Consider the following 25,849-nt stretch of genomic DNA (forward strand, 5'->3'; position numbering starts at 1 on the left):
CCCCACTATGTGTTTTATAACTGCATTTGCCTCAAAAAATTCAGGGTTTCTGTTCAATTCTTGTTAAGTAGATGATTCAGGGAGATAGCAGCCAAATTCACCCAGTGAGCTTCATGGTTGAATCTCTGCCTGAATCTGGATTTTCCTTTGTCCCTGCCCACTATATCAGGGGTCTCCAACCTTGGGAACTTTAAGACTTGTAGACTTCAACTCCCAGAATTCCTCAGCCAGCAAAGCTGCCTGAGGAATTCTGGGAGTTGAAGTCCACAAGTCTTAAAGTTCCCAAGGTTGGAGACTCCTGCACTATATCACCTTGGCTCTCGCATCTCATTTAATGCCCTGATGACATGGCACAAAAGAAAGTGGGACCCACCTAAACAGCTGACCAGTCTGCTGACTACCACAGGTTTGAACTAAGCTGCTACAATTATGTATGCATCCTCACCAGTTGAAGTAATTGTATGCTTGAAACTTTGCTTCTTGCTTAATTTTACATTCATCGAAAATTGGAACTACTTACTGTTCCCAAAGCCTATCATCAGCATTGGGTCTAAAAGAGCTAAATGGCAGTAGAATTAACTATTAGCATTTGCTATCAAAAGCTTCCAAAAGAAGCATCCTTTTTATTGAAATGTTTGAAAACGCAAATATTGTCCTGACTAAAAAGGCACAGGGGCTGGCAAATCATTAATTGAAGCAGCTTGAGAGACTCCAAATGAATAACTTATTCCTCTACGATTGGGCAAGCAAAACAAATAACCTGAAGGGCAGATCATTCCAACCTAGTTTTTCCTTTCTTTAAGGGGGTTGGAGAGTTCAAGATTTTACATGGATTTAAGCCCTAGCATTGCTTTTCGTTACTGATACTTTCCCCCTTGCCTGAGAAATAGGCTGATCCAGGCTTTTTTATTATTACTCAAACATTCCCGCCCCCCCCCCCCCAGTTAAAACAATGTATCTAAAATTAGAAGTAGGATAAGCATTATTCTCATAACATTGCCATTGAGATCAAAAATTTTATTCCTGAAGGAAAAAAAAAACTTGCCATTTGGTTTCAGTCCTGTAGATCCCAGAAGCCCATATTGCCTCCTTAATTTGATTAGACTTTCATTTTGCAAGTAAGCAAGTGGTTGCAAAATTTTGGTCCTTTGAGGAAATGTAAATCAGGTAGCAATGCATTAGTATGTTCATACTTGCATTTCTTATTGTCTCTTATAATTAAACTGTGACGGGCTTTGATTACTGCATACTTCACAAGCTATGAAAAACAGATAATTTTATGTTGATTTTTAAAAATTATTTTTAAAGAGTTCAAGATTTTTTGGATGGAAGCCATATTGGGTGGTCCTGGAACATGGCGTCCTCTCTTGGTATCAAAAACAGTAAGTATAAAACTTCATTTCAATGATTGGAATACTGAAAATTGTTGTGATCAACTACTTACTTCCTCCTGTCCTCCTATTTTTTTGCTTTGGAAGGGCTGATGCTGGAAACACTAATCATCGTCAAGGATGCAAGCACTTAACACAAGCCATTTGCACAGTAAGCAAACTTAGAAATACATATTTTATGTGTGAATATCATGGATAAGTGTTGTAGATTTAGGCCAGGTTCAAATACAGTAGTCAAGCTATATATTCAGAGCAATTTAATTTTTATCCAGAAATACATGGCAGGCATATTATAATCTGGTCTTTGGTTTTACAGTATTATTATTTCTATTTGTGGTCAACTTAAACTTTAAAAGAAAATGTAGAACGCAAGTGTTTACATATTCGAGAATATTTTTTTATTGACAGTACAGCTTTTTATATAAGTGATGTTTCAGGTGTGTGTGTGTGTATATATATATAAAAGAATTAATGATCTGGTAATGAATATTATGATTCCCAGTGTTGCAGCAGTCATAAAGTTTTAAAAATATAAAATCTACATTTTAGAATTTATTTACACTTTGTCAAATCAAAACTTTATCTAAAGCCTGGAATACAGACACAGAAGGTTGAAGCAGGAACACCAATTTTGCAGTCAGTACAGTCAAATGAGTACTGCAATTTTTCATATATTAAGTTCTATATACAGATGTTGATAGCTTATTGCCCTGATTTCTGTTTTACTTTTGCAAGTAATGGAAAGGGAACAACTGAATCATTTGCTTTCAGCCAGTAGAAATTGTATGCACAGTCTCCTGATTACAGATACATTACCATTCTCCATGCATTTTCAAGTCAACGTTTGCAGTTATGTTTATTGTCTTTTTTAATGTTCAAATTCCCAGGATCCTGAATATTCAGTTGTCATATTTTGTTCTGTAATCCTCCCTCTCCTGCAGGCATACACCCACACCTGTGAGTTTTATTGAATTGTACTCGCAACCTTACATCAATGTTGTTTCACCTAATGCAGCCTTTCCATGGGTAGAGTTCTGGAGTTTGCATTCGTAATATATCTGGTAGGCGGAAGGGAAGGGTTGAACTAGAATTTCTGGTTGTAATTTTTTAGTGCAGGAGACAACAGTCTTTCAAAATTTTAAAATATTACCAATTTTTATTTCATATTTTTCCAAAGAGAAATTTTTAGCATGCACATGCAAATGGGAGATAAATAGAAATCACGTTTTGTTTCTATAAACATTCATTTTTGTTTTATATTCTGGTCACTTTTTACTGGAAGCAATTACACAGAAAATCTAGGCATGTTAGCTAAACTTAAAGCTAAACTTAAATATAATGCTTTCTTAATTGCTCAAGCAATTTTTTTTTTGCAACTTTTGCAAATAATCATATGATGCATTTTTTCAATCTGTATATGTGCTCTCTGTTTTTGACTGCAGGTAAAAAATGCAGATGGCTGCCTCTTCTCCATCAAGTGCTTTGATAATACAATTCACAGTTTTAAAGTTCCTAAGGCCAGTCAAGAGACAAGAGAGGCAAGTCCCTCTTTATCTAATTCTAGCTAACTTGTAAAATAAAGTTCCATTGAATATGTGTTCAATTTTTTGATTGACCAAGTAAAATCTGCAATTAAGAAATAGTAGAAAATATGCTGAAAGGGATGTGGTGGCTCAGTGGCTAAGAAACTGAGCTTGTTGATTGAAAGGTCGGCAGTTCAGCAGTTCAAATCCCTAGTGCCGCGTAACTGAGTCAGCTCCCGTTACTTGTCCCAACTTCTGCCAACCTAGCAGTTTGAAAGCTTGTAAAACATGCAAGTAGAAAAATAGGGACCACCTTTGGTGGGAAGGTAACAGCATTCCGTTCACCTCTGGCATTTAGTCATGTCGGCCCCATGACTATGGAGACGTCTTCAGACAGCGCTGGCTCTTCGGCTTTGAAACGGAGGTGAGCACCACCCCCTAGAGTCAGGAACGACTAGCATATATGTGCGAGGGGAACCTTTACTTTTACCTTTTAGAAAATATGCTGGTCCACATGATGTTAGCATTTTTCCTGGTTTAAGGCTAGTTTCTCAGAGTATAGTACCGTGATGGCGAACCTATGGCACGCGTGCCACAAGTGGCACACGAAGCCATATCAGTGGGCACACCAGCCAGTTGATATTCGGGCCTGCTGGGCCCACCAGATGTAGGAAAACAAGCTGTTTCCTGCCTCCGGAGGGCCTGTGGTCAGTGGGGAAGGCCCATTTTTCTTTCTCACCTGGCTCCAGATCCTCTCCATGCATCTAGGGAGGGCAAAAACAGCCTTCCCCAGGCCCTCTGGAGGCCCAAAACGGCCCGTTTCCCAACTTCCGTTGGACAGGAAGTGACGTTTTTTGCTATCCCCAGCCTCCAGAAACTCTTAGAGAGGCTATGGAGGCTGGGGACAGCAAAAAACGTCACTTCCTGTCCAACGGGAAGTTGGGAAACGGGCCGTTTGGGGCCTCTGAGGGGGTGGGGAAGGCTGTTTTCGCCCTCCCCAAATGCATAGAGAGGATCTGGAGCTAGATGAGAAAGAAAAACTGACTTACCAGGCCATCATGTGCCATGCGCAAGGCGGGGCACATAAAATTATGGGTGTGGGCATACGCACACGTGAACTTTCTCTCCCCCCCCCCCCATCATGGCACGCAACAGCAAAAAGGTTAGCCATTACTGGTATAGTATTTCATAAAAAGGGAACCAATCTTCAACCACTCAAATCTCATCACAATACTTTTGTCACAACTATTTAATGTTTTTCATTCATATTTTCTTGTCTCTAAATGGGTATGGACAGGAGCCAATGGCTGTTTTGTAAATGTCATGGATAATTAAACTTATAGCCCCAAAGTTGAATTGAATTTAAATCTCTTGAGCCTCCGAAGCCCTACAAAAAGTTGCCTCTAAAATCTTTAGGTGAGAGAAAAAGGAAAAAAAATAATATAGGGAAAATAATAATTGAACAGAAAAATTAATTCAAAATCAGTCTTTGTCCTCATCTCAGAATGAGACATTTGGCACATGCACAGATTAGTCGTGTCCTTCAATCTATAAAAGGTATCATATTCCAAGTGTCGTTCTACTAAACTGATTTTTTGTGTCCCACTTTATTTCAGAATTGGATACATGCAATAGAAGACCATTCAGCATATAGCACACACTACTGTACTCAAGAACAGCAAAGTGATGAGGAGGAAGAAATTGATGCAACATGTATTGCTGAGTTAGAAGACTCCCTAAAAGTAAGAAAGAAGAAGCTATTTTATTTATGTCAAGCAACCTAGTGTGAAAGACTGTGAAGCTGTAGACCAAAATATTTGAGAAGCATCAGGTTTGCCTAATCTGATAATGTATAGAATTATATGTATAGAATTGTGGATTTCTTCCCATGAAATATCAGCATAATTGTAGTAGAACATAATGCATATAGATCAGGGGTGAAATCTAAAAATTTTCCCTACCGGTTCTGTGGGCGTGGCTTAATTAGTGGGTGTGGCTTGGTGGGCGTGGCCAATAACAATAAATAATAAAAATAATAAACAAAGAATAAAAAAACAATAACAGGTACCAAAAATCAACTTTCACACTTTACACACACACAACACAACACAACTGACTCACACACAATGTAAAAGCAGCTGCACTTCACACTTCACATAGCCACAAAAAGCTCAAAAACCAACTTTCACACTTTACACACAACACAACACAACACAACTGACTCACACCGAGTGTAAAAGCAGCTCCACTTCACACTTCACACTGCCACATAAAGCTCAAAAACCAACTTTCACACTTTACATACATACACCTAACACACACACACACACACACACACACACACACAATATGCCACATACAGCTTTCTGAGATTTTGTGTGTTTGTGTAGTTAGAGTGAAATACTACAGAAACACACCAAATCTCAGAAAGCTGCACAAATATTTTATTTTATTTTATTGTGGACTTCAAATCCCAGAGTTCCTCAGTCAGCAAAGCCAGCCAGTTGATCACCGAGGAAATAGATTAGCAGAATAGATTGATTCTGTCTGGGCTGAAACTGAAACTGCTTTTGGGCTGTGGCCATGCGTTCATCAGTAATCGGGTAAGTGCCTTAGAATCTCTACTTTTACTTGTAGAAAACATGTTTTCTACAAGTAAGAGTACAAGTAAGGTTCTGCTGTTTTTTACTTTTAAAGGCCTGTTTCTGCTGAAGCAAAACCAGCTTTTAAAAGTAAAAAAAACAAAACCTCTGCAGATGGTGCGGCTCAGCAGAGGCAGGGGGGGCGGGGCCAGGGATTTTTGCTACCGGTCCTCCGAACCAGCAGCCGCCATCGCTACCGGATCACGCGATCCCGTCCGATCCGGGAGCATTTCACCCCTGATATAGATAAAACAATAAACCCAGCTATGTGCAAAATAGTTTTATATTATGAGTTGTCAAATCCTAAGTAAGTTTTTCAGATGTGGATGTGCAAGCTGTAATATGGCAAAGCCAATAGCGTTTTGAGTGTTACCTATAAAATGACATTCTAGATTAATACATCAATGCTTTGAAGAAAAGATTGGATATAGGGAAATATTCTGGACATAATTCTGGACTTATTATACTCTGATTTCATAGGGCTTGGCTTCAGCTCTAAGACTGCGGTCTTTGATATATGGTTGTACTGTCCATCAGCGCATCACCATCAGGCATTTAGAGAACTACATTTTCAGTGACAGGGCCAGATTCTAGAAATCCTTTCTTTGGTCTTATTTGACCAAAAAGATAATCTATATACAATTAATCCTTGGTTAACATCAATAATTAGAACTGGGAACTCCACCACAAAGTAGTGTGGTCATAATACACAACATACGTGACCGCTCCAATTTACAACAGCAGTTCCTGCAATTCAGGTTATGGTCACTAAGCAAATTGCATATGGTCATTAAGTTCAATGTCATGTGATTGCCATTTGCAACCTCTTGCCAGCTTCTCCATTGGCTTTGCTTGTTAGAAGTCATCAGGAAAGATTGCAAATGGCAGTCATGTGTCCATAGGACACTGCAACTGTTGCAACTGTGAGCTAGTTGCCAAGTGCTGAATCACAACCCCGTAACTGTGGGGGACACTGCGATTTATTGTGAAAATAATAAAAGGCAGAAAATAGACAAACGAATAATTCTGGTTTTCAATGGAAATGAAGACAAGGATACTATAGATTGGTTTATTTTTTGTTTTGTTTTGTTTTGCTGTTCCTACTTCTAGCCAGAAGAGGGAGCTCATCCCTCCTGCTTAAATCTTGAACCATAATAAAGTTGTTCAGTATCATATTCTAATATGTTAATTAGATTCCATGCCAATGTCTATCATCAACAGCTGTTTAGCGAACAGCCACTATCTTAGAAAGAAATTTGTTGCAACATTGCTATTCTGGATGAAAAACTATTTTATGATCAAAACCAATAGTTTGGTTTTGATAATCCACCCCTAATATTTTCTACACTTTTATGAATTATTCTTATATTAATATACATTGGCTTTACAAAATCAAATAACAAAACTGAGAAATTACTTATGGTTCATTGTATCTGTATCTCTCCTTGGGTTTCCATAGAATTCTCTCTTTCCCAATTCCTGTATGCCAGCTTTGTCCATGAATTGAATTGGCTCAGAATAAGGGAGGAAGTATGTTGGTACTGTATATCTAATAGCAGCAACCTTCAGGGGGGAAAAAATGGTATACGGGTTTTCTCACATGGTATATAGAAGGTTGAGGTCATATGTTTGGGAAGTTGGAGAACAGAGGCAGTACCTGTGTCCTCACCTATGTTTTCTAATTCTGCCAAGCAATGCAGACATATTTGGTTGGTGGAACCAAAAGCTTTAATAAGTGAAAGCTGCTGCATATGCTGAGCAATAAAGTATTGTGTGTATTATCTATCTACTTATTCTTTACTACTAAGTATTTGGTCAAAGAAGGGACTGACTTTTTAATGTAAATATTAGAAGTGGGGTATCAAACTGGCAGCCTGCAGGCCAGATGCGTCACGTGTAGGCCACACCTACCTCAGCTCCGTGAAGGGGAAACATGTTGCAAAACGTCACGTGATGGCAATGTGACGCTGTGAGTTTGACACCCGTGTCCTAGAGCTTTTGGAATGGGGCAACTATAACAAACCATCATCACCTGAATATAGTTTCGATGGTGACATGATATGGCAGCCATGTCACCTTGTCACTTCTTGTATTTCTGTGAAATTACAGCTAGTCCTCAATTTACATTACAATCGAGCCTGGAATTACAGTATAAATCATACCATTTGTTAAGCAGGTCATCACTGACCCGATTTTATGGAATTTTTAATGGTAATCTTTAAGCAAATCACCATGGCCATTAAGCAAATCCTTAGTCATTAAGCAAGACCATGGTTGTTAAATCAATACGTTTTCTGCAATGGCTGTTTTTTTTGGGGGGGGTTGCCATAAACTGGAAATAAACAGTTATTTTAGGCAAAAAATATTGTGATTGTTTGATTGTGGGACACTGAAAACATCCATAAAAGCAGGCCGATTGCCAAGTACCTAAAATGGAATCATGTGACCCAGCATAAGGTGGCCCTGCCATTGGAAGTTTGAATCTAGATTGTAGGAAACTTTTTTGGTTCCAATTTAAATGGGTTGCTACATGACTGGTTGTAAGTTGAGGACTATCTGTAGTAGACATTTTTTTATGAATAATGATATCTTGTTCAGAAATTTAAGAGAATGGATAATTTTTACTCCCTGAAAAGAATTAGTTTTTCATATCACTTTGCTGCCATCTAGTGGTCATCTGGAATCATGCAATTCTAATATTGTATCTCCAAAGTAGAAGAAATTGTAACCTAATTTTGGCATTAGCCAGATCACTTAGCATATGAGTTGCAGCATGATGTCATTTCAGTGTTACTGTTTCTAGAGACACGCATACATACATTCAGTGCAGACATCTGCAGCAGGAAACTTTCATACATACAGAAAATACGCAAAAATTTTATGCACAAAAGCTTTTCTCTCAACATTCAAAAGTTTCTAAGTGCCATCAACTTTTGGATGATGTTGGCAGATAATACATTAAACAAGGTCATTGGAAATCAGTAATCAAATATTCTGATTCTTCACGGTGATTATAGCAAATATAAAAAATACCCAAGGTGGAATATAATTCAGGATTGAAGCATGAAGAAAAGAATAATCCCTAATTGCTATTTGCTGATTAATTAAAATTTAAAGTCTTCAATGTGTTTCCTGGTTTGGCAGAAATTTAATACAATATATGCATCTTGAGTAGCTTTCTCAGCTTCTGGAGCTATCCTCCCATCTCATTAATTATTTATTATGATTATATGAAGCTTTTATATAAAATGCTAAATGTTTTTTTCTTCTCTCTCCAGATTGCACAGTCGTGCCACCAACGACTAGATAAAGAAATATCCAACTTCCAATCTATGATTACTCCATCTGATAATCCCCAAGGTAACTTTTGTAATCAATAAGCAACTACACAGATTATCTGAAAAATATTTAGATCCAGCTGGCAACCTTTTTTGTTGATAAACATAAGTCACTACTGTTCTGCCTACCAAACTTCTCCTTTCTCAAGCATATTCTGTATAATTCACAGAGTGGGGCAGTAGAGTACATTGCTAGCTTCTGCCACTATAAGTTTTCTAAGTACTATTTTATATAGAATACAAGTGCAGCAGCAGTTTGAAAACATAATATAATACCTATGCTTCTTTTTTTTAGGACTACCTGCTTTGTTTCTCAAGAGAGCAGAAGAAATCTCTAAAACAGCAAGAGAAACTTGTGAAGCCTTAAGTAACTGTATCAAACTCTTCACTAGACAAGAAGGGGTATGCCATACTTTTAAAAACGGGTCAGAACAGTCACAGTTATCTATAAACCAAGAATAGGAGCATTATTTACACAAATTCTTTTTCTTTCAGTCCAGCTCTCCACTCTGGTAACTTATTTCTTAGTGTTGTGTTTTTAAATAACGTTGTACTATAAGAATTTAAGTTTTTCCAACTGTGACCTCCCGCTGTTTTGAACTGATTATTAGCCATTTAGATAATGGGACTGTAGACTAAAACATATGGGGAGCATTAAATAGAGATTCTTCAAGATCATAGCTGGGGCAACAAATATTTGGAAACATAGCAGAGCAGTTTTGTAATAATAACTCATTGATAAAATGGTAACATTGGATGGTACATGGTACATAGTTAGAAATTGAAGATAAAGGGTTAAGAGCTAACAACTTTCAGAGCTCGGTAGTCATTTTGGAGCAAATTAATTGTCTTGCTCATGATCATCCACAAAAGCTATCCTAATTAATGGCCTCGCTTGCATATTCTTATAGTGAGTCTACAATCTTAAGTATGTACTGTGTGAAATAATACCTTTATTGTTTTCTTCAATCTTATTTCATTTGATTTCATTGAAAATTTGTGGCTTTTAGCAGTAGAGCTCTACAAATTTATTTCTCCACTTTCTGCACACCCTGTATAATTTTAAATATGTCTACTATATTTATTTTCTTACAAATGAAGGCACTTATTTTCTTGTTCTAAGTAGTCCTAAATATTTGCAATTCCACATAGGAAATTAATAGTTCACTGATAATTTTGGTTGGTTTTTCTAAGCTATTCTTGCTCTAATATATATCTTTTGAGATATAGTGATAAAATGCACATAGCCTTATAAATCACAGATTTAGATAAAGGGTTTTTTTATATATATAAGCTTAGTTTTAGTGGATATGGTTTGATTTTAAATTAATAATCGAATTCATCATCATGTAATAGGTGCATGTTCAGCTTTGATTTTATTTGAATAATTAAGATGTGGAAATGAGAAAGCTTGCATTCACTGCAAATTGCACTGTTGACCACATGACAATGTAGTTTTATACAGTGAACTCATTGTTCACTGTCCAGAAAAGCTGGAGATGGGAAATATGAATGTATATCCTGTTAAAAGTAAATTAGGGAAATGTTTGTATGTGATGAGCCAGAATAATTTATGCATCATTGCAAGTAAATAACAATATATAGTTGCCCATTTTAAATACATTACTCTGTGCAGCAAACAATCCATAGAAAAGCAGGATTAAATCCTGAAATAATCCAATACAAAAAGAAAAAAACCAGAAAACCAACTTGTTGGTCCTAATGCCTAGGAGAAAAACAAGTTTAACAGCCTTTGAGAGGCCAAGAAGGTTGTGACCATCTAAATGTCAAGGCAGAGGTTGTTCCATAGAGCAGGCAGCACAGCAGAGAAGGCACAGTACATGGTCTATAAATATGTATGGTAAGTCTATACTGTAAATCATGTGTCATCAAACTGCAGCAAGCATATTTTCGGTTAGGTATTATGCATATACTTCCAAGGCTTGAATTTGCTGTTGGAAATAAATGCTAAGACTGTATACTAATGAAGTCTTTATTTAGATTATGTCAAGGCTGTATGGTTAGAGGAGGGAAAATAAGTTCTGAAGAGTTGCTGAAGGCAAATGAAAATGAAAGCAGAATGAATGTATGGAGAACAGAATGTAGGTATCCTACTGTCAGTGGAGTTGGAAGTTAATTACTTGACCAAAGGGGAGTAATTATGCTATCATTTTGTAAAGTCTGCTGTTTAAGACTGTGGGGAAGACTGGAAGACTATCTTCCAGCGTGCAGTTTATTTTCTCTTTGTTTTACTTGTGGATTCACAAATGAGTGAAGTCATTTATGCTGTGCCTCCACAGTAAAATAAGATCAATAGTGTAAATGTAATCTAATGCTTATGTAGGTTTCTCCTACTCTTGTACACTGCTGCCTCACTATTCTTGTCATCTTGACCATTTGCTGGTGTCATTTTTTTATCTTGAATTTCTGGTGATATATTGGATCTTTGCTTTGCATTAGCCTTGCCATTGTCAGCCTGATCACATCAGGGGTATCTGCCTTTAAAAACAACTGGTCTTATAGGAAACTGCCCATCTGTTAAAATTGTGGTGCCTTTGGTTTTCTACTACCATTAAGGTGAAAAACGTTGGGCAAATTCTCATGTTTCGTATTTCTGTATGTTTTGTAGGATTGCATATGCTAAAGGACAGACTAAATATAGATGTGGTTAACATCCATTTTAAAATGTGTAATTAAGCTAGTTCTTGCTATTCATATCCATTAATGTATAAATTGGATATACCTGGGCACTTTCCCTTGATGTTTTTCGGTAGCATAGCCCTTATCATTGACTTTGACTTGATGTTAGTGCCTTTTTTTAAAAAAGGGAAATGCTAGATAAGATTTTATTATCTCAGAAAATGAATTTTAAAAATACTAGGAAAAAAATAGCATGCAACAAAAGTAATGAGTTTTGTAAATGATTACAATTCCAAACTCATTCACTATGGAGTAAATTCATTGAATTTAATGGAATTGTCTAGAGCAGGGGTAGTCAACCTTTTTATACCTACTGCCCAATTTTGTAACTCTGTTAGTAGTAAAATTTTCTAACCACCCACCGGTTCCACAGTAATACACTGTGTATCATCGTCTGTGCATGCCTCTCACACATCGTGGATTGGGTTGGGGGGGAGCACGGCTACCAGCTCTGCTTGTCTGTTACAGCTGGGTGGTGTGGGGGGAGATGCGCGAGCTATTCTGGGATGAGGCTCTTTTGTTTGTGGTCGCACTGTAGTGCCATTTTAGTTTCACTTACGTAACGTGAACTAAACTTATGCGTGGGCGATACAAATTTAAATTATCACGGGGAATTTTATGAAAACCCAATGAAAATGTTTTTAAATAATGCTATGAAAATTTTTTAAAAAGTCAATTAAATTTAAAAAAAGGAAAGTGCTTCAGTATCGGACAAAACCCCTACCGCCCACTATGAAAGCTGGAATGCCCACTAGTGGGCAGTAGGGATCAGGTTGACTACCACTGGTCTAGAGGAAAGATTTAGGATTGTGCAGAACTAAATTTTGTCTCATTATGCCTGTTTTCCTAAGCAATCGAAGTGTTGTTTGAGGGCTGAGCAACTCCTAAATCCAACAAGAGAGAGTAATTAGTTTTCAAGCAAGACCATATATATTCATGGAGTCTGGTATGTAATCCAGTGAATCTATGGTAATGTGTGTCAATTATTGTGTGCAATCTTCAATACAAAATGTGTGTGTGTTCACTGACAATTGCAGACAATTGTTAACAACACTGTTTGGGCCACTAGCATTTTCAGCTTCTGATACTAGAACTAGTTAAAATCTTTTAAAACTGAAAAACCTAATAATCATGTGTGTGTGTGTGTGTGTGTGTGTGTGTGTGTGTGTGTGTGTATATATAGGTCTTTGGTTGTTCGGGTTTTCTCCCGTGTAAAATTAGAAGTGTCTTGGTGACGTTTCGACGAAGTCTCATTCGTCATCTTCAGGCTTCAGCTTCGTGCTTCTGGGAGCAATGTGTGATTGCAGCTGTTTCTTCCTTTTTAACTGCTAGTGGTTCAGTTCAAACCCCCACTAGCAGTTAAAAAGGAAGAAACAGCTGCAATCACATTGCTCCCAGAAGCACGAAGCTGAAGCCTGAAGATGACGAATGAGATTTCATCGAAACGTCGCCAAGACACTTCTAATTTTACACGGAGAAACCCAACAACCAAAGACCTACATACAAACACCCGTGAAAACCTCAGAAAACATATATATATATATATATATATATATATATATATATATATATATATATATATTTGTTATTGATAACTTAATTTGACATGCAAAAAATTAAGAGATAAATAGAATAAAGAATTACAGGTAGTCCTCCACTTGTGGCTACAATTGGGACTGAAATGTTGGGTTTGAACAAAGGGATCGTTAAGTGGATACAGCCCGCATCTCCCAATTACACTAGTTAAGTGGATAGAGTAGAATATCTGCCTGCCAAAAGAGAGCAGGCAGCTTCCCTCCATGCTCAGAAGGGACTCCTATGGTGGAATGCAGGAACAGTGCTTGAAACTTCATTTTGTTTCTCCAGCTCAGGGCAGGAGTTCCTCTCCTCTCCATGCATAGAAGTGAATTCCTCCACCAGGCTGAAGCTTGGATCGTCACAATCTCTGCTTCGTTTTTTCCAGCCCGATGCAGGATTTCCTCCATGTGGGGAAGAGAACTCCTACACAGGGCTGGAAAAGTGAAGTTCAGATCTTCAGGATTCTGGCTGCATTTCTCCAGCCCCAGAAGTTCTCTCTACCATCCCCATCACCCTACATGCACACAAGGGAATTCCTTCAGTGGAATAGAGAAATCAAGCTTGGCTTTTTAGGATCCTTGCTTCATTTCAGTACCCCAGCAGAGGAATTCACTTCTGCGCACAATCCATTGACTTTCTGGAGCAGCTGGCAAAGATTGCAAATGATGATCAGATGATCACAGGGCGTTTGGCCATCATAGATGTGAACAGGTTGCTGTATGTATGCATGTCTTGTCTGTCTGTCTATCATCTATCTATATATCGGTAGTCCTTGACTTACAACAGTTCATTTAGTGACGGTTCAAAATTACAACGGCACTGAAAAAAAGGCCTTATGACCGTTTTTCACACAGCCATTGCAGCATCGCCATGGTCACATGATCAAAATTCAGATGTTTGCCAACTTCATATTTATGACGGTTACAGTGTCCCAGAGACACGTGATCAGCTTTTGTGACATTCTGACAAACAAAGTCAATGGGGAAGCCAGATTCACTTAGCAACTGCAGTAATTCACTTAACAACTGTGGCAAGGTTGTAAAATGAGGCAAAACATACTTAACATGTTTCACTTAGCAACATAAATTTTGGGGTCAATTGTCATAACTCGAGGACTACCTGTATACATGTGTATATGTGTGTATAAAATATCCCATATATATGTACACACACATTCTTTTAGAAAGATTTACTTTAAAAGCAGTCAATATTTTTATTTTAAAAAATTCTTAGCTGGGGAACTCTGGGAGTTGAAGTCCGTGGATTTTAAAGTTTCCAGGGTTGGGAAACATCTTATACCTATATTGTGATTATGCTAGAGTTCCATAAGATGGTGCTGATGTGGCCAGCTCTTAACCTTCAAATAACCTATCATTTATTAAACTATTATTAAATATGTTCACCAGGTGACTGATCCTCCATGATCGTATTCAGAAACTAGTCGTTTCAGTCGGCTTACTGTCCACTGCAAAGCAATAGGGAGAACAACTCTGGCGCTCCCAAGCAAATTACTTCGGGTCCCTTTAAAAAGGAGACCTAGGAAATTCTTCTTCAGAACGCAGGTGCTTCCATGCGGTTTGCTATGGCTGTATGTTATATCCTTTAGGACCCGGCAGAAATATTGCTCTCCGAACTGGGTTACTGAGTGACGAGGCTATCCAGTTTCTTTGGATGCATCCGGCCGTTGTTTCTTGTCCTTGGGGAGTGAAGTTCTTTTAAGAGCGTCGAGCTCCGGCTACCGCCTGCAAGCTCTCTTGAGGAGCAAGGACCGCCTGGCGGCGCGCAAGCAGCAATTGACTTGGCCGTGCCGGCTCCGGGCTTTACCGGCCGTCTGGTGCAATTGCAGGCATCCTAATGAAGCTGGAACGGCGCCTGCTTACATCACCGCCCTTCCTTGCTTAAGGACGAAAAGCGCGCGTCCGGACCCCGCTTGAGCCTTCTGACCCTCCGGCTTCTTGCCGCCCGAGAACGGCGGATCCGTGGAAACCGGCCTCGTTTGCTCTCGCGATACACCCTGCAGAGGTGTCGGTCCGGGAGCAGCGTCAGGGCTCGGCCGGAGAAGAGAAGCGAACGGAGAGAAAGTGAGCGAGGCGGGCGAAGGGACAACAACACACACACACACACACACACCCGGCCGGGCTGCTGCGCGCAGGGTCAGCAAATGTCCTGACGAAGTTGGAGGAGCGAATACTGGCTCGGACGGTGTTGTGACGCGGTTAGTTGCGTTCTGGGGAAGGACGGTAAATCCGCCTTGGCGTCGGGTGCGAGTTTCTCCTTGTACTTTGCGGTAGTAGCGGAGGAGCTGTTTTTAAGGAGGACGGGGGAGGGAGGGGAACGAAGCGATAGACTTGGGAACTTAATTTGGAGGCCTAAGACGAGACATGTCGTTTTGGAAAAGTTCTGTTCAAGTCTTTTCCTCTCCTGGAAGGTCGTGTTAAAATTGAAGGGCTAAATTTATTTTATTGTGGGGTTTTTTTCTTTCATTACAACTCCTTGGAAGCTAATAGCTGCCGCCTTGGATTTCCTTTGACATTGACATTTCTCTTTTCTCTGCACTGAAGTGATTATACTTTAACACACACACACAGACAGACAGACAGACACACACACACACACTTAGTTTTCCTCAATGTCTTAACCTGGGTTTACAGCCAAAATGTGCTACTGTAAAACCAAGTAATTGGCAGCAAACAAAGCTTCAGAATTGGAACGAAGAGGTACTTAGGGTGCTGGCCGTTTCAAGATATGTGGTATTGGCTAACACAAGATCATATTCTTTGTCGCCCTTCAAGTAGAACTGGAAGTTGTTTTTAAAGACAAATTCCAATATTGGCACTCATCTCACTGGAGGAATATATTGATAGTGATAAATAGGCTGTCAGGTGTATTAGGGCTATAGAATTGAGCTATACTAATTAGTTTTTGAAAGCTGTACATGCCAATCTTAAAATTGTATATAGATACATTCACCTCAGAAATTGAGTTTATCAATGGGGTTTTTTTTTAAAAAAAGTCTGAAAGAGGTACTGAAATGAAAGCTACAAATCTGATGGTTTCATTTCATTCTAATCATAGTGGAAAAATCAAGTAACAAGCCCATGTCTTCTCAAAAGCATTTTTCTGTAATTTCAGGGTTTTGGGGAAGTAAATGTCTTTAGAATTATAATCTTAATCTTTATAATTTCTATTTACTACAGTTTTCCATAGAAATAATATTTTTCCCAGATTGGAAAATTGAAATAAAAGATGACAGCTTTATTTGTTAAAAACCTACTGCTTAATCTAATCTACTCTAGTTTTCTCTAATCTCTTATCAGCAAAATTTTGCTTTAGGTTCTCTTTCCACTTGCTGTATTGACTTTTCACCTTTAACTTCCTGCTCTCCATATTATAACAGTTCTTGGTAATAAATTTATTTGGGAGATACTAATTGGACAAAAGGCTGATTGGAGATGTTTTTATTCAAGTCTTCCCAGTTCTGTTCTGATAAGTATATTCTCACCACTAAAAAAATAAAAGTGTGGCTTCCATCTGTACCATTTCCTTGGCATTGTTTAGGACTGCTCTGCCACCTCTATAAAGGTTTTTTTTTTAGTGCTTTAGATAACAAATGCTTCTCTCAATTATCTCGAAACCTTTATGAGATCTATCTATTGATGATAATTTAACAGTTGAGTAAGACCTCCAGATTCTGAATCAGTATACTAATGTTCATGAACCATATGGCCGATTCACAAGTAGTGCAAGACTAGCTGCAGGTTTGACGGTTAACAAACAGATGTTGGATGATATTGGCCTTCATGTAATATAATAGGTTCTTTGTTTCTTGTAGACCTGATGCCTTGTAGCCATTTCTTTGACAAAGAATGTCTTACATAGATACTACTTATTGTTACACTACTAATGATAGCATGGCTTTCTTTACATTTTGCAGAATGGTGTAAATAAATATACAAGAGGAAGGGAAGGCAGTCGCATAGGAATCACACCTTGTCCCATTCCTTCAGTAAACCTCATATACTGGGCTACTATAGCCAAGCTGCAGATATCCAGATGACCGGCAGAGGAATATGCTAAATATTTATGGTACTTCTAATTGGTAGTTATCCAGATGTTTACAGCCCAAATGGTTGCATATAGATATACATGCATATGCACATAGACCTTCAGATAGAGTTCAAGATGTCTGAATGGAAAGAATTATCTTTTGAGAAAAGATGCAGGACTGCTGTGTATGTGTGTGACTGTATTCTGGATGGAAGGGTGAGAGGATACTTGGATGATTATCCAAGGAGATGCAGTTCAGGTTTTCTACTATATCAAGAAAAGGCTGGGTATTTAAACCTCTACTCCATGGGTGAAATGCTCCCGGTTTGGACCGGATCAGCTGATCCGGTAGCAATTGCAACAGGTAGTTCGGAGAACCAGTAGCAAAAATCCCTGCCATCCCCCATGCCCAGCTGATCCACGCAATTGTCAGAGCCTTTTTTTTTACTTTTAAAAGCATTTTTTTACAACCTCTTCGGCCGAATAGGTTGTAAAAAAATGCTTTTAAAAGGTAAAAAAAAGGCTCTGATGATCACAGCTGAGCTGCACGATCATCAGAGCCTTTTTGTAATTTTTAAAAGTACTTTTTACAACCTCTTCGGCCAAAGAGGTTGTAAAAAAAAATGCTTTTAAAAGTTTTTTTAAAAAAAGATTGCGCGCCACAGCTGATCACACACACACCCCGCGCGTGCTGTTCTACTTACCCTATGCCTCCTTTTGGCATGCACTGCGCATTTGGTGCGTGCTGTGCACTGCGCATAGGCAGTCAGCGAACCAGTAGTAAAACAGTTCAGTGCTCTACTCCTTTTTTTCAATAGCCACAGTCTGGTGATGCTTCTCTTTCACTATTGGGGGAGACATTTAGAAGTTTTCCCAGATAAATTGATTATACCCTGGATTATGCACATATGATGGGAAGCCACAGCTGGGAACAAACTCCCAGAGTATGTGCATATATCCTTTTCAAGATTGCATTCACCATAAATGCTTGTGCCTCTGCACATAATTTAGTGCTTACCAGAAAATGATGCTAAGGCAAAGGGATCTGCTGATGAGGTCATATTGCCTTTGTCATTTAAGCCTCTCAGCGCTAACCAATATTATATTTATTCTCGTTACTTCCTTTACAGCTTTTTTGTGCTTTACATTCCAAAATCTCTTTTCAAATTGTAGGAAGCAAAGGCCAGTTTTTATTTATTTTGTACTAGAAACCAAGAAATCATGAATCTATGCTTAGGCGCAGAAGCTGGCTGGGTGACTTTGGCCAGTCATTCAAATCTCATGGAGTTACGTTGTAGGGAAAAATAGGTAGCAATATGCATGCCATCTTGAAATGTAAGAAAATAAAGATGGCATAGAAATCTAAATAAGAACACCACCATATGGTAAAGCTGTTTCAGTATACTAATATTGTATCATTAATTCTAAACTTTTTAAAGAATTAATATATTCACCTTTTTAGAGTCCTGTCTTTTAGGATAATTGTTTAGAATATACCAAAGGGTCCCATAAAAGTATTAAGGGTTTAAAAAGGGAACTCTCAGAAACTTCAGATAAAATATTTCAGAGCTATAAAACCAAATGAAGATATCTCAAGCATGTTTAATATCCTGATTTATTGTATTATGTAGGATTATTGATTGTATTTATTGTATTACCTAGAATAAACTCTTAACTATGAATGTTGTATGCTTTAAGGATCTTTCTCTGTCAACACTTAGCAAAGATTCTAAAAGATATACTGGCGTAAGAATATAAGTAAGGTAAAGGTAAAGGTTCCCCTTGCACATACGTGCTAGTTTTGCCGACTCTAGGGGATGGTGCTCATCTCCGTTTCAAAGCCGAAGAGCCAGCGCTGTCTGAAGACGTCTCCGTGGTCATGTGGCCGGCATGACTCAACACCAAAGGCGCACGGAACGCTGTTACCTTTCCACCAAAGGTGGTCCCTATTTTTTCTACTTGCATTTTTACGTGCTTTCGAAACTGCTAGGTTGGCAGAAGCTGGGACAAGTAATGGGAGCTCACCCCATTACACGGCAACACTAGGGATTCGAACCGCTGAGCTGCCAACCTTTCGATCGACAAGCTCAACGTCCTAGCCCCTGAGCCACCGCGTCCCAAGAATATAAGTACCTAGGAATAATCTCACACTTTATTTTTTTTCATTTCATTTTTGTCCAATTTGTATTTCATTTGCAGCATGTTAAATGAGTTGCATACAAGTTTGGTTTTATCATAAATTTGATACATATGTATAGGTTTGATCATGTATTTATTGCTTTGTTTAAACTTTTCCTAGAAATAAAAATTAGCTAGTATTGCAGCAGTGGTTAATATTTCAGCTTTGAGTATACAGCTGAATTAATTTTATTCTATTTCAGCTGTTGGCTGAAAACATGACTAACGCCTTGCTAGTCCCTAAGCTTGTTACTCACATAGTAATCTGCCCAGAAATCCAGCTGTATTCACTGGACTTTGTATTAACTTTACTAATCTTTGTTAGTGTAGTCTCCAGAATGAGGTTGAAAATCATAATTTAAAAATCTGCTTTGGAATATTTAAATTTGTTGTGCTTGTCTTGAGCCTATTTCAGATGTCACAATCTTCTACTAGAAAATAATAATTGTGGTACCTAATGCTGAACAACATGTTTGTTTAAAAATTGCTTTGTTTTAATCTTCTATTTCATGTCCAGGATGGATATACAAAACTTCATTATCAAATTACAGGGCACCTGTTCCAGCTTTCATAACTTAAATAAGCAACTGCTTTCCCATGGTCACACTGCCCTTTTTAGTACTACTACTTGAAATCCTTCATTTAAGAATACAAAAATGAAAAGGAATTCATTTGCAAGAGGGATATACAGTACAATGTTACATGTTCTGTAGTCTCCAGAATGAGATTGAAAATACTAATCTGTTTAAAAATCTGTTTTGGAATATTTAAATTTGTTATGCTAAATATCTAATACAATATTTAAAGAAAAAAGCAGAATTTTTTTTAAATATTATATTGAATATTTGCCACTGTAGGTTTTTATTTATGTCAGAATTTTATTGGATATTTAGTACTGTAGGTTCTTATTTGCCTGGGTTTTATTGGATATTTAGTACTATACTTATTTCTCAGGATTCATTTAATAGGAAATAAATATATTTTCTAGAAAAGATATGGCCAATTTGGGATCCTATGGAAGTTCTTGAACTTATGCCAGAAACTTTTCTTAACATGGCCATTATGGGAAATGCTCACTAATGTACTAGAATTTATCTAGATTCATAATGTCTGGTTTTCTACTCTTGCTGGTAATTGTATAATATTATAATATATTATTAATATTACTTGCACTCTTTAGTTAAATGGAGTGAAAATTGCTACAATTAGTAACTATTTTATGCAGAAATTGGAACCATTTTTTGGCTCGTCGCCAGCCGTCGCCAGGGGAGCTTTTCATCAGGTTCGCCTGATTCGCCAATTGCGCCCTTCCTGGACCGGGACGCATTATGCACAGTCACTCATGCCCTCGTCACTTCCCGTCTGGATTACTGCAATGCTCTCTACATGGGGCTCCCCTTGAGGAGCACCCGGAGGCTCCAACTGGTGCAGGATGCGGCCGCACGGGGGATTGAGGGAGCTCCTCGTAGCTCCCATGTAACACCTCTCCTGCGCAGGCTGCATTGGTTGCCGGTGGTCTTCCGGGTGCGCTTCAAGGTGTTGGTTATCACCTTTAAAGCGTTCCATGGCATTGGACCGGGATATTTACGGGACCGCCTGCTGCTGACAGTTACTTCCCATTTTCTGATACGTCCAGTGCGCGCCCACAGGGAGGGTCTTCTTAGGGTGCCGTCGGCTAGTCAATGTCGGCCGGCGGCCCCCAGGGGAAGGGCGTTCTCTGTGGGGGCCCTGGCTTTATAGAATGAGCTGCCGGTGGGACTCCGTCTCCTCCCTGATCTCCGGACCTTTAAGTGCGAGCTCAAGACTTTCTTATTTCACCAAGCGGGGCTGGCCTGATTGATTTTAGTATGGGGGTTTTAGTGGGTTTTAATAGGGTTTTACCAAGGTTTTAATTTTGATAAATTTTAGCTAATATTTTAAGTTATAGCGATTGAATCAGTTTTTTAAATTTGATATTTTATTTTAAATTTGTTGGGATTCTTGTCGTTTTATTGGCTGTACACCACCCTGAGTCTTCGGAGAAGGGCGGTATAAAAATATGAATAAATAAATAAATAAATAAATCATACTGTTGGCCAGAAAATAGACTTATTTCTGCTCAGAGCTTTATAGAATAGGTTGACAGTTTCAGCAGTTGGAGATTATTAGAATAGTATGTTAGGAAAACAGAACTGTTACTCCAGTGGCTATATCAAAAGGATTATAAAGAGGATTATGTGTTGTCTTCACACATTCAAAGCTTAATTCTCAATTTAATCAAGCTGTTATTCTTTTGAATTGAAACTAGGAGTAGACCTTGTTTACAAGCCTGATTTGAAGGTAGAACTCAATTTGTAATTTATCAGTTTAGATCTGATGGTGAATTGTATGTTGATTAATTTAGAAAATGAAATACACTGGGTATATGGAAGAGGACAAAATAAAAAAGGAGTATGCAAACACAGTGTTCATTCACTATTCTGCAAATCATAGTTTGGAGAATGAATGAAGCTGTTATGAAGTGCTAGTTGAATCCTTTCTATAAGCTCAGAGCTGTTGACTTTTGCAATCTTATATACAGGTGAAACTCATAAAATTAGAATATCGTGCAAAAGTTCATTTATTTCAATAATGCAACTTAAAAGGTGAAACTAATATATAAGATAGACTCATTACATGCAAAGCGAGATAGTTCATGCCTTGATTTGTCATAGTTTTGATGATTATGGCTTACAGCTCATGAAAACCCCAAATTCACAATCTCAGAAAATTAGAATATTGTGAAGGGGTTCAATATTCTAGGCTCAAAGTGTCCCACCCTAATCAGCTAATTAAGCCATAACACCTGCAAAGGGTTCCTGAGCCTTTAAATGGTCTCCCAGTCTGGTTCAGTAGGAATCACAATCATGGGAAAGACTGCTGACCTGACAGTTGTACAGAAAACCATCATTGACATCCTCCATAAGGAGGGAAAGCCTCAAAAGGTAATTGCAAAAGAAATTGGATGTTCCCAAAGTGCTGTATTAAAGCACATTAATAGAAAGTCATGTGGAAGGAAAAAGTGTGTGAAAAAAAGGTGCATAAGCAGCAGGGATGACCGCAGCCTAGAGAGGATTGTCAGGAAAAGGCCATTCAAAAGTGTTGGGGACTTTCACAAGGAGTGGACTGAGGCTGGAGTCAGTGCATCAAGAGCCACCACACACAGACGGATCCTGGACATGGGTTTCAAATGTCGTATTCCTCTTATCAAGCCACTCCTGAACAACAAACAACGTCAGAAGCGTCTTACCTGGGCTAAAGAAAAAAATAACTGGTCAGTTGCTCAGTGGTCCAAAGTCCTCTTTTCTGATGAGAGCAACTTTTGCATCTCATTTGGAAACCAAGGACCCAGAGGAAGAATGGAGAGGCACACACTGCAAGAAGCTTGAAGTCCAGTGTGAAGTTTCCACAGTCTGTGTTGATTTGGGGAGCCATGTCATCTGCTGGTGTTGGTGCTTCATTAAGTCCAGGGTCAACGCAGCCGTATACCAGGAGATTTTGGAGCACTTCATGCTTCCTTCCACAGATGAGCTTTATGGGGATTCTGACTTCATTTTCCAGCAGGATTTGGCACCTGCCCACACTGCCAAAAGTGCCAAAACCTGGTTCAATGCCCATGGGATTACTGTGCTTGATTGATCAGCAAACTCGCCTGACCTGAACCCCATAGAGAATCTATGGGGCATTGTCAAGAGAAAGATGAGAGACATGAGACCGAACAATGCAGAAGAGCTGAAGGCCGCTATTAAAGCATCCTGGTCTTCCATAACACCTCAGCAGTGTCACAGGCTGATAGCATCCATGCCATGCCGCATTGAGACAGTAATTGATGCAAAAGGGGCCCAAATCAAGTACTGAGTACATATGCATGCTTATACTTTTCAGAGGTCCGATATTGTTCTACGTACAATCCTTGTTTTATTGATTTCATGTAATCTAATTTTCTGAGATTGTGAATTTGGGTTTTCATGAGCTATCAGCCATAATCATCAAAATTATGACAAATCAAGGCATGAACTATCTTGCTTTCCATGTAATGAGTCTATCTCATATATTAATTTGACCTTTTAAGTTGCATTACTGAAATAAATGAACTTTTGCACGATATTCTAATTTTTTGAGTTTCATCTGTAATAGCCTACGACAGGAAAACTCAAAAACTGTAACTAGTACTATCCGAGAACTATGAAAAAACTTCTAGTCTTACTCAAGACAGTCTTTTCCAACTCTGAATTCCTTCATCAGCATCAACTGAGTTTCAATTCCTTTTCATTCTTCCAGTTTCTCATTATGGTTTGCATAATATGAATGGCTACAGGGAAAGGCATTTTAATTTTAAAATAACTATTTTCCAGCAATATACATTTAGTTGTTAAAATTTAGACATCAAGCTGGGTTCCCCTTGATTTTTCGGAGTTTTTAATGAATAGCTTGGTAGAATGTTATAAAAAATGTTTTGTATAATTAGCTACCTTGAGGCTAATTTTTATAAACAAAGGCAAGGGCTTCTGCTTCTTAAGCAAGCCAGACTTAAAGCAAGCCAGACTTAAAGTTATTAAAATGTATAGTAATAGTGTAAATCCATACTGTCAAAGACGTGGATCTTGTGGAATTCCAGAAGTAGAAGGCACTACAACAGAAAAGGTCCTATATTTGGAAAATGCTATTTTAGGACTGTGAATAAAAGAATTTGAAATTAGGGTTTCCCTACAGGTCGGACATACTGGAAGCTTCTAAAGTCTCTATGATATATTAGGCTACCTTTTGACAGTTTTAAAAATCAGTACCAACATTCTGAATAGAGCTTGGAAATTAACTGCCAGGTAATAACGCTCATTTACAATATTAGCGTAATATGGTTTGAGTCAGTAAAAATTAGACAACCAAATATAATATGTTCAATGATAATGCCATTTATTTGATATTATGATTTAGAAAATGATTTTGCCATGAAGTGTGAAAGTAGCCATAGTCTTAGTATTAAATGGCAGAAAATTTTTCCTGTGGATAGTATATTCTAAATTAGGCCTATTCAGTAGTTTGGTCTATTCTATGAAATTGATCTTCAGGTAAAATTGTGACCCAAGTTCAGAGTGATGAAAAGATTATTTAGAATTGAGTTACTCACTCAAGGCCAATAACAATTGCTTACAATTGTGTTTGTAAACTAGAAAAATAGTGTGGGTATGCTTGTTTTACAGATTGATAATGTGCAAACATTAGATAAATGCTCAGGCAGAGGGAGGCAGATATTCACTGTGGTAGTGAATACATAGAGCTCTTAATAACTGCGCAAATATGTATTACTTTTCATACTGCTTTAAATTTAGTTGTCAGTTTTTACCTAGTGAAGTCTTTTTCTTAAACATTTCTATCTTTTAATGTTCTGAAATGATACAGGTTGACAAAATCATAAAGGAACTGCGTAATATACCTCATTACCTTTTAATCTGCTTTCGAAAAGCTTGTTGACATGGTTTGCTTGAAAACTGGAGCCTATTCTTGAAATATCTTTTAGTCTCACATTCCTGGAAGTGATTAAATTTTATTCATATGTGTTTCTACTCATAGGTAAGGAATTTGAAACTGGAGCATGAGCAAGAGAAAAGTAAGATCTTATCTGAAGCTCTAGAAACACTAGCCACTGAACACCATGAATTAGAGCAATCGGTAGTCAAAGGGTCACCTCCTGTTAGCATCCTTAGTGAGGAACAGTTCTATGATGCTATATCTGGTAAGTGTGTCAAAATATATTGCACCAGTGTATTTATGATTGGTAAGACATATATTGATGTTAATAATGGATACACACAAATATATAATATGTAATCCTTATTCAATTTATTGAATGCAAATTAAGAGCTTAATGAAAAAGAAATTGATGAGTGAGATTCAAAAGTTAAGTATGGTTAAGTACCAGATCAGGCACCAAATTAAGAAATGGCGCTGAATTTATGAAACTAGGTTACAACATGTTGCACGTAGTTATTAGATTACATTACTACAATGTATCAGTTTAACTCTAATAGAATCATTTATCAGGTTCAAATGTTGCTCTGCTATTGCTCTATGCTGTTGGGAAAAATCCAAATATTTGCCTCTTCAGGCAGGCATATTTTGGCTTATTCTTTGCTTATCATCTTTTTGGTGGCTATTTAGGATGTCCCTTTAGGCACCATTTTGTTCTATGGGGGAAAAAAGCTATTTCATTCCTTGTTCTATTTCGGAACAAGGAATGAAAACTGATTATGTGAACCTTCATGAATTTTTGAATGAAAGAATATGATTTTCTGATTAGAATTGAAAGAAGTGTTTTGCTAAGAGCATGTTAAAATATGTTTTAAAGAGTACTCTGCCAGTAATTCACACTTCAGAACAAAGACATGGCAATATGAAATAGTCTAGGTCAATATGAAACCTGGAAAACCTTGGTA

General features: G+C 38.0%; 1 protein-coding gene across 9 annotated transcripts in view; it reads left to right on the forward strand.

Annotated features, from left to right (window-relative positions):
- The window catches only part of OSBPL1A (oxysterol binding protein like 1A), a 67,206-nt gene that overhangs the window by 15,005 nt on the left and 26,352 nt on the right, over nt 1-25,849 (forward strand). For 3 of the 9 annotated variants that reach the window (XM_058178345.1, XM_058178347.1, XM_058178346.1), the window contains 7 exons: nt 1,309-1,382; nt 1,479-1,542; nt 2,834-2,929; nt 4,531-4,656; nt 8,835-8,916; nt 9,190-9,296; nt 24,987-25,149. In XM_058178345.1, coding sequence (XP_058034328.1) covers nt 1,309-1,382; nt 1,479-1,542; nt 2,834-2,929; nt 4,531-4,656; nt 8,835-8,916; nt 9,190-9,296; nt 24,987-25,149 — 712 coding nt within the window. Of the gene's footprint in view, nt 1-1,308; nt 1,383-1,478; nt 1,543-2,833; nt 2,930-4,530; nt 4,657-8,834; nt 8,917-9,189; nt 9,297-9,414; nt 10,997-13,244; nt 15,434-17,106; nt 17,259-24,986; nt 25,150-25,849 lie in introns of those variants that run through there. The other 6 variants (XM_058178348.1, XM_058178351.1, XM_058178352.1 and 3 more) reach the window with 6 other exon arrangements.

The sequence above is a fragment of the Ahaetulla prasina genome, chromosome 3 (assembly GCF_028640845.1).
Source record: "Ahaetulla prasina isolate Xishuangbanna chromosome 3, ASM2864084v1, whole genome shotgun sequence".
Classification (NCBI taxonomy): Eukaryota; Metazoa; Chordata; class Lepidosauria; order Squamata; family Colubridae; genus Ahaetulla; species Ahaetulla prasina.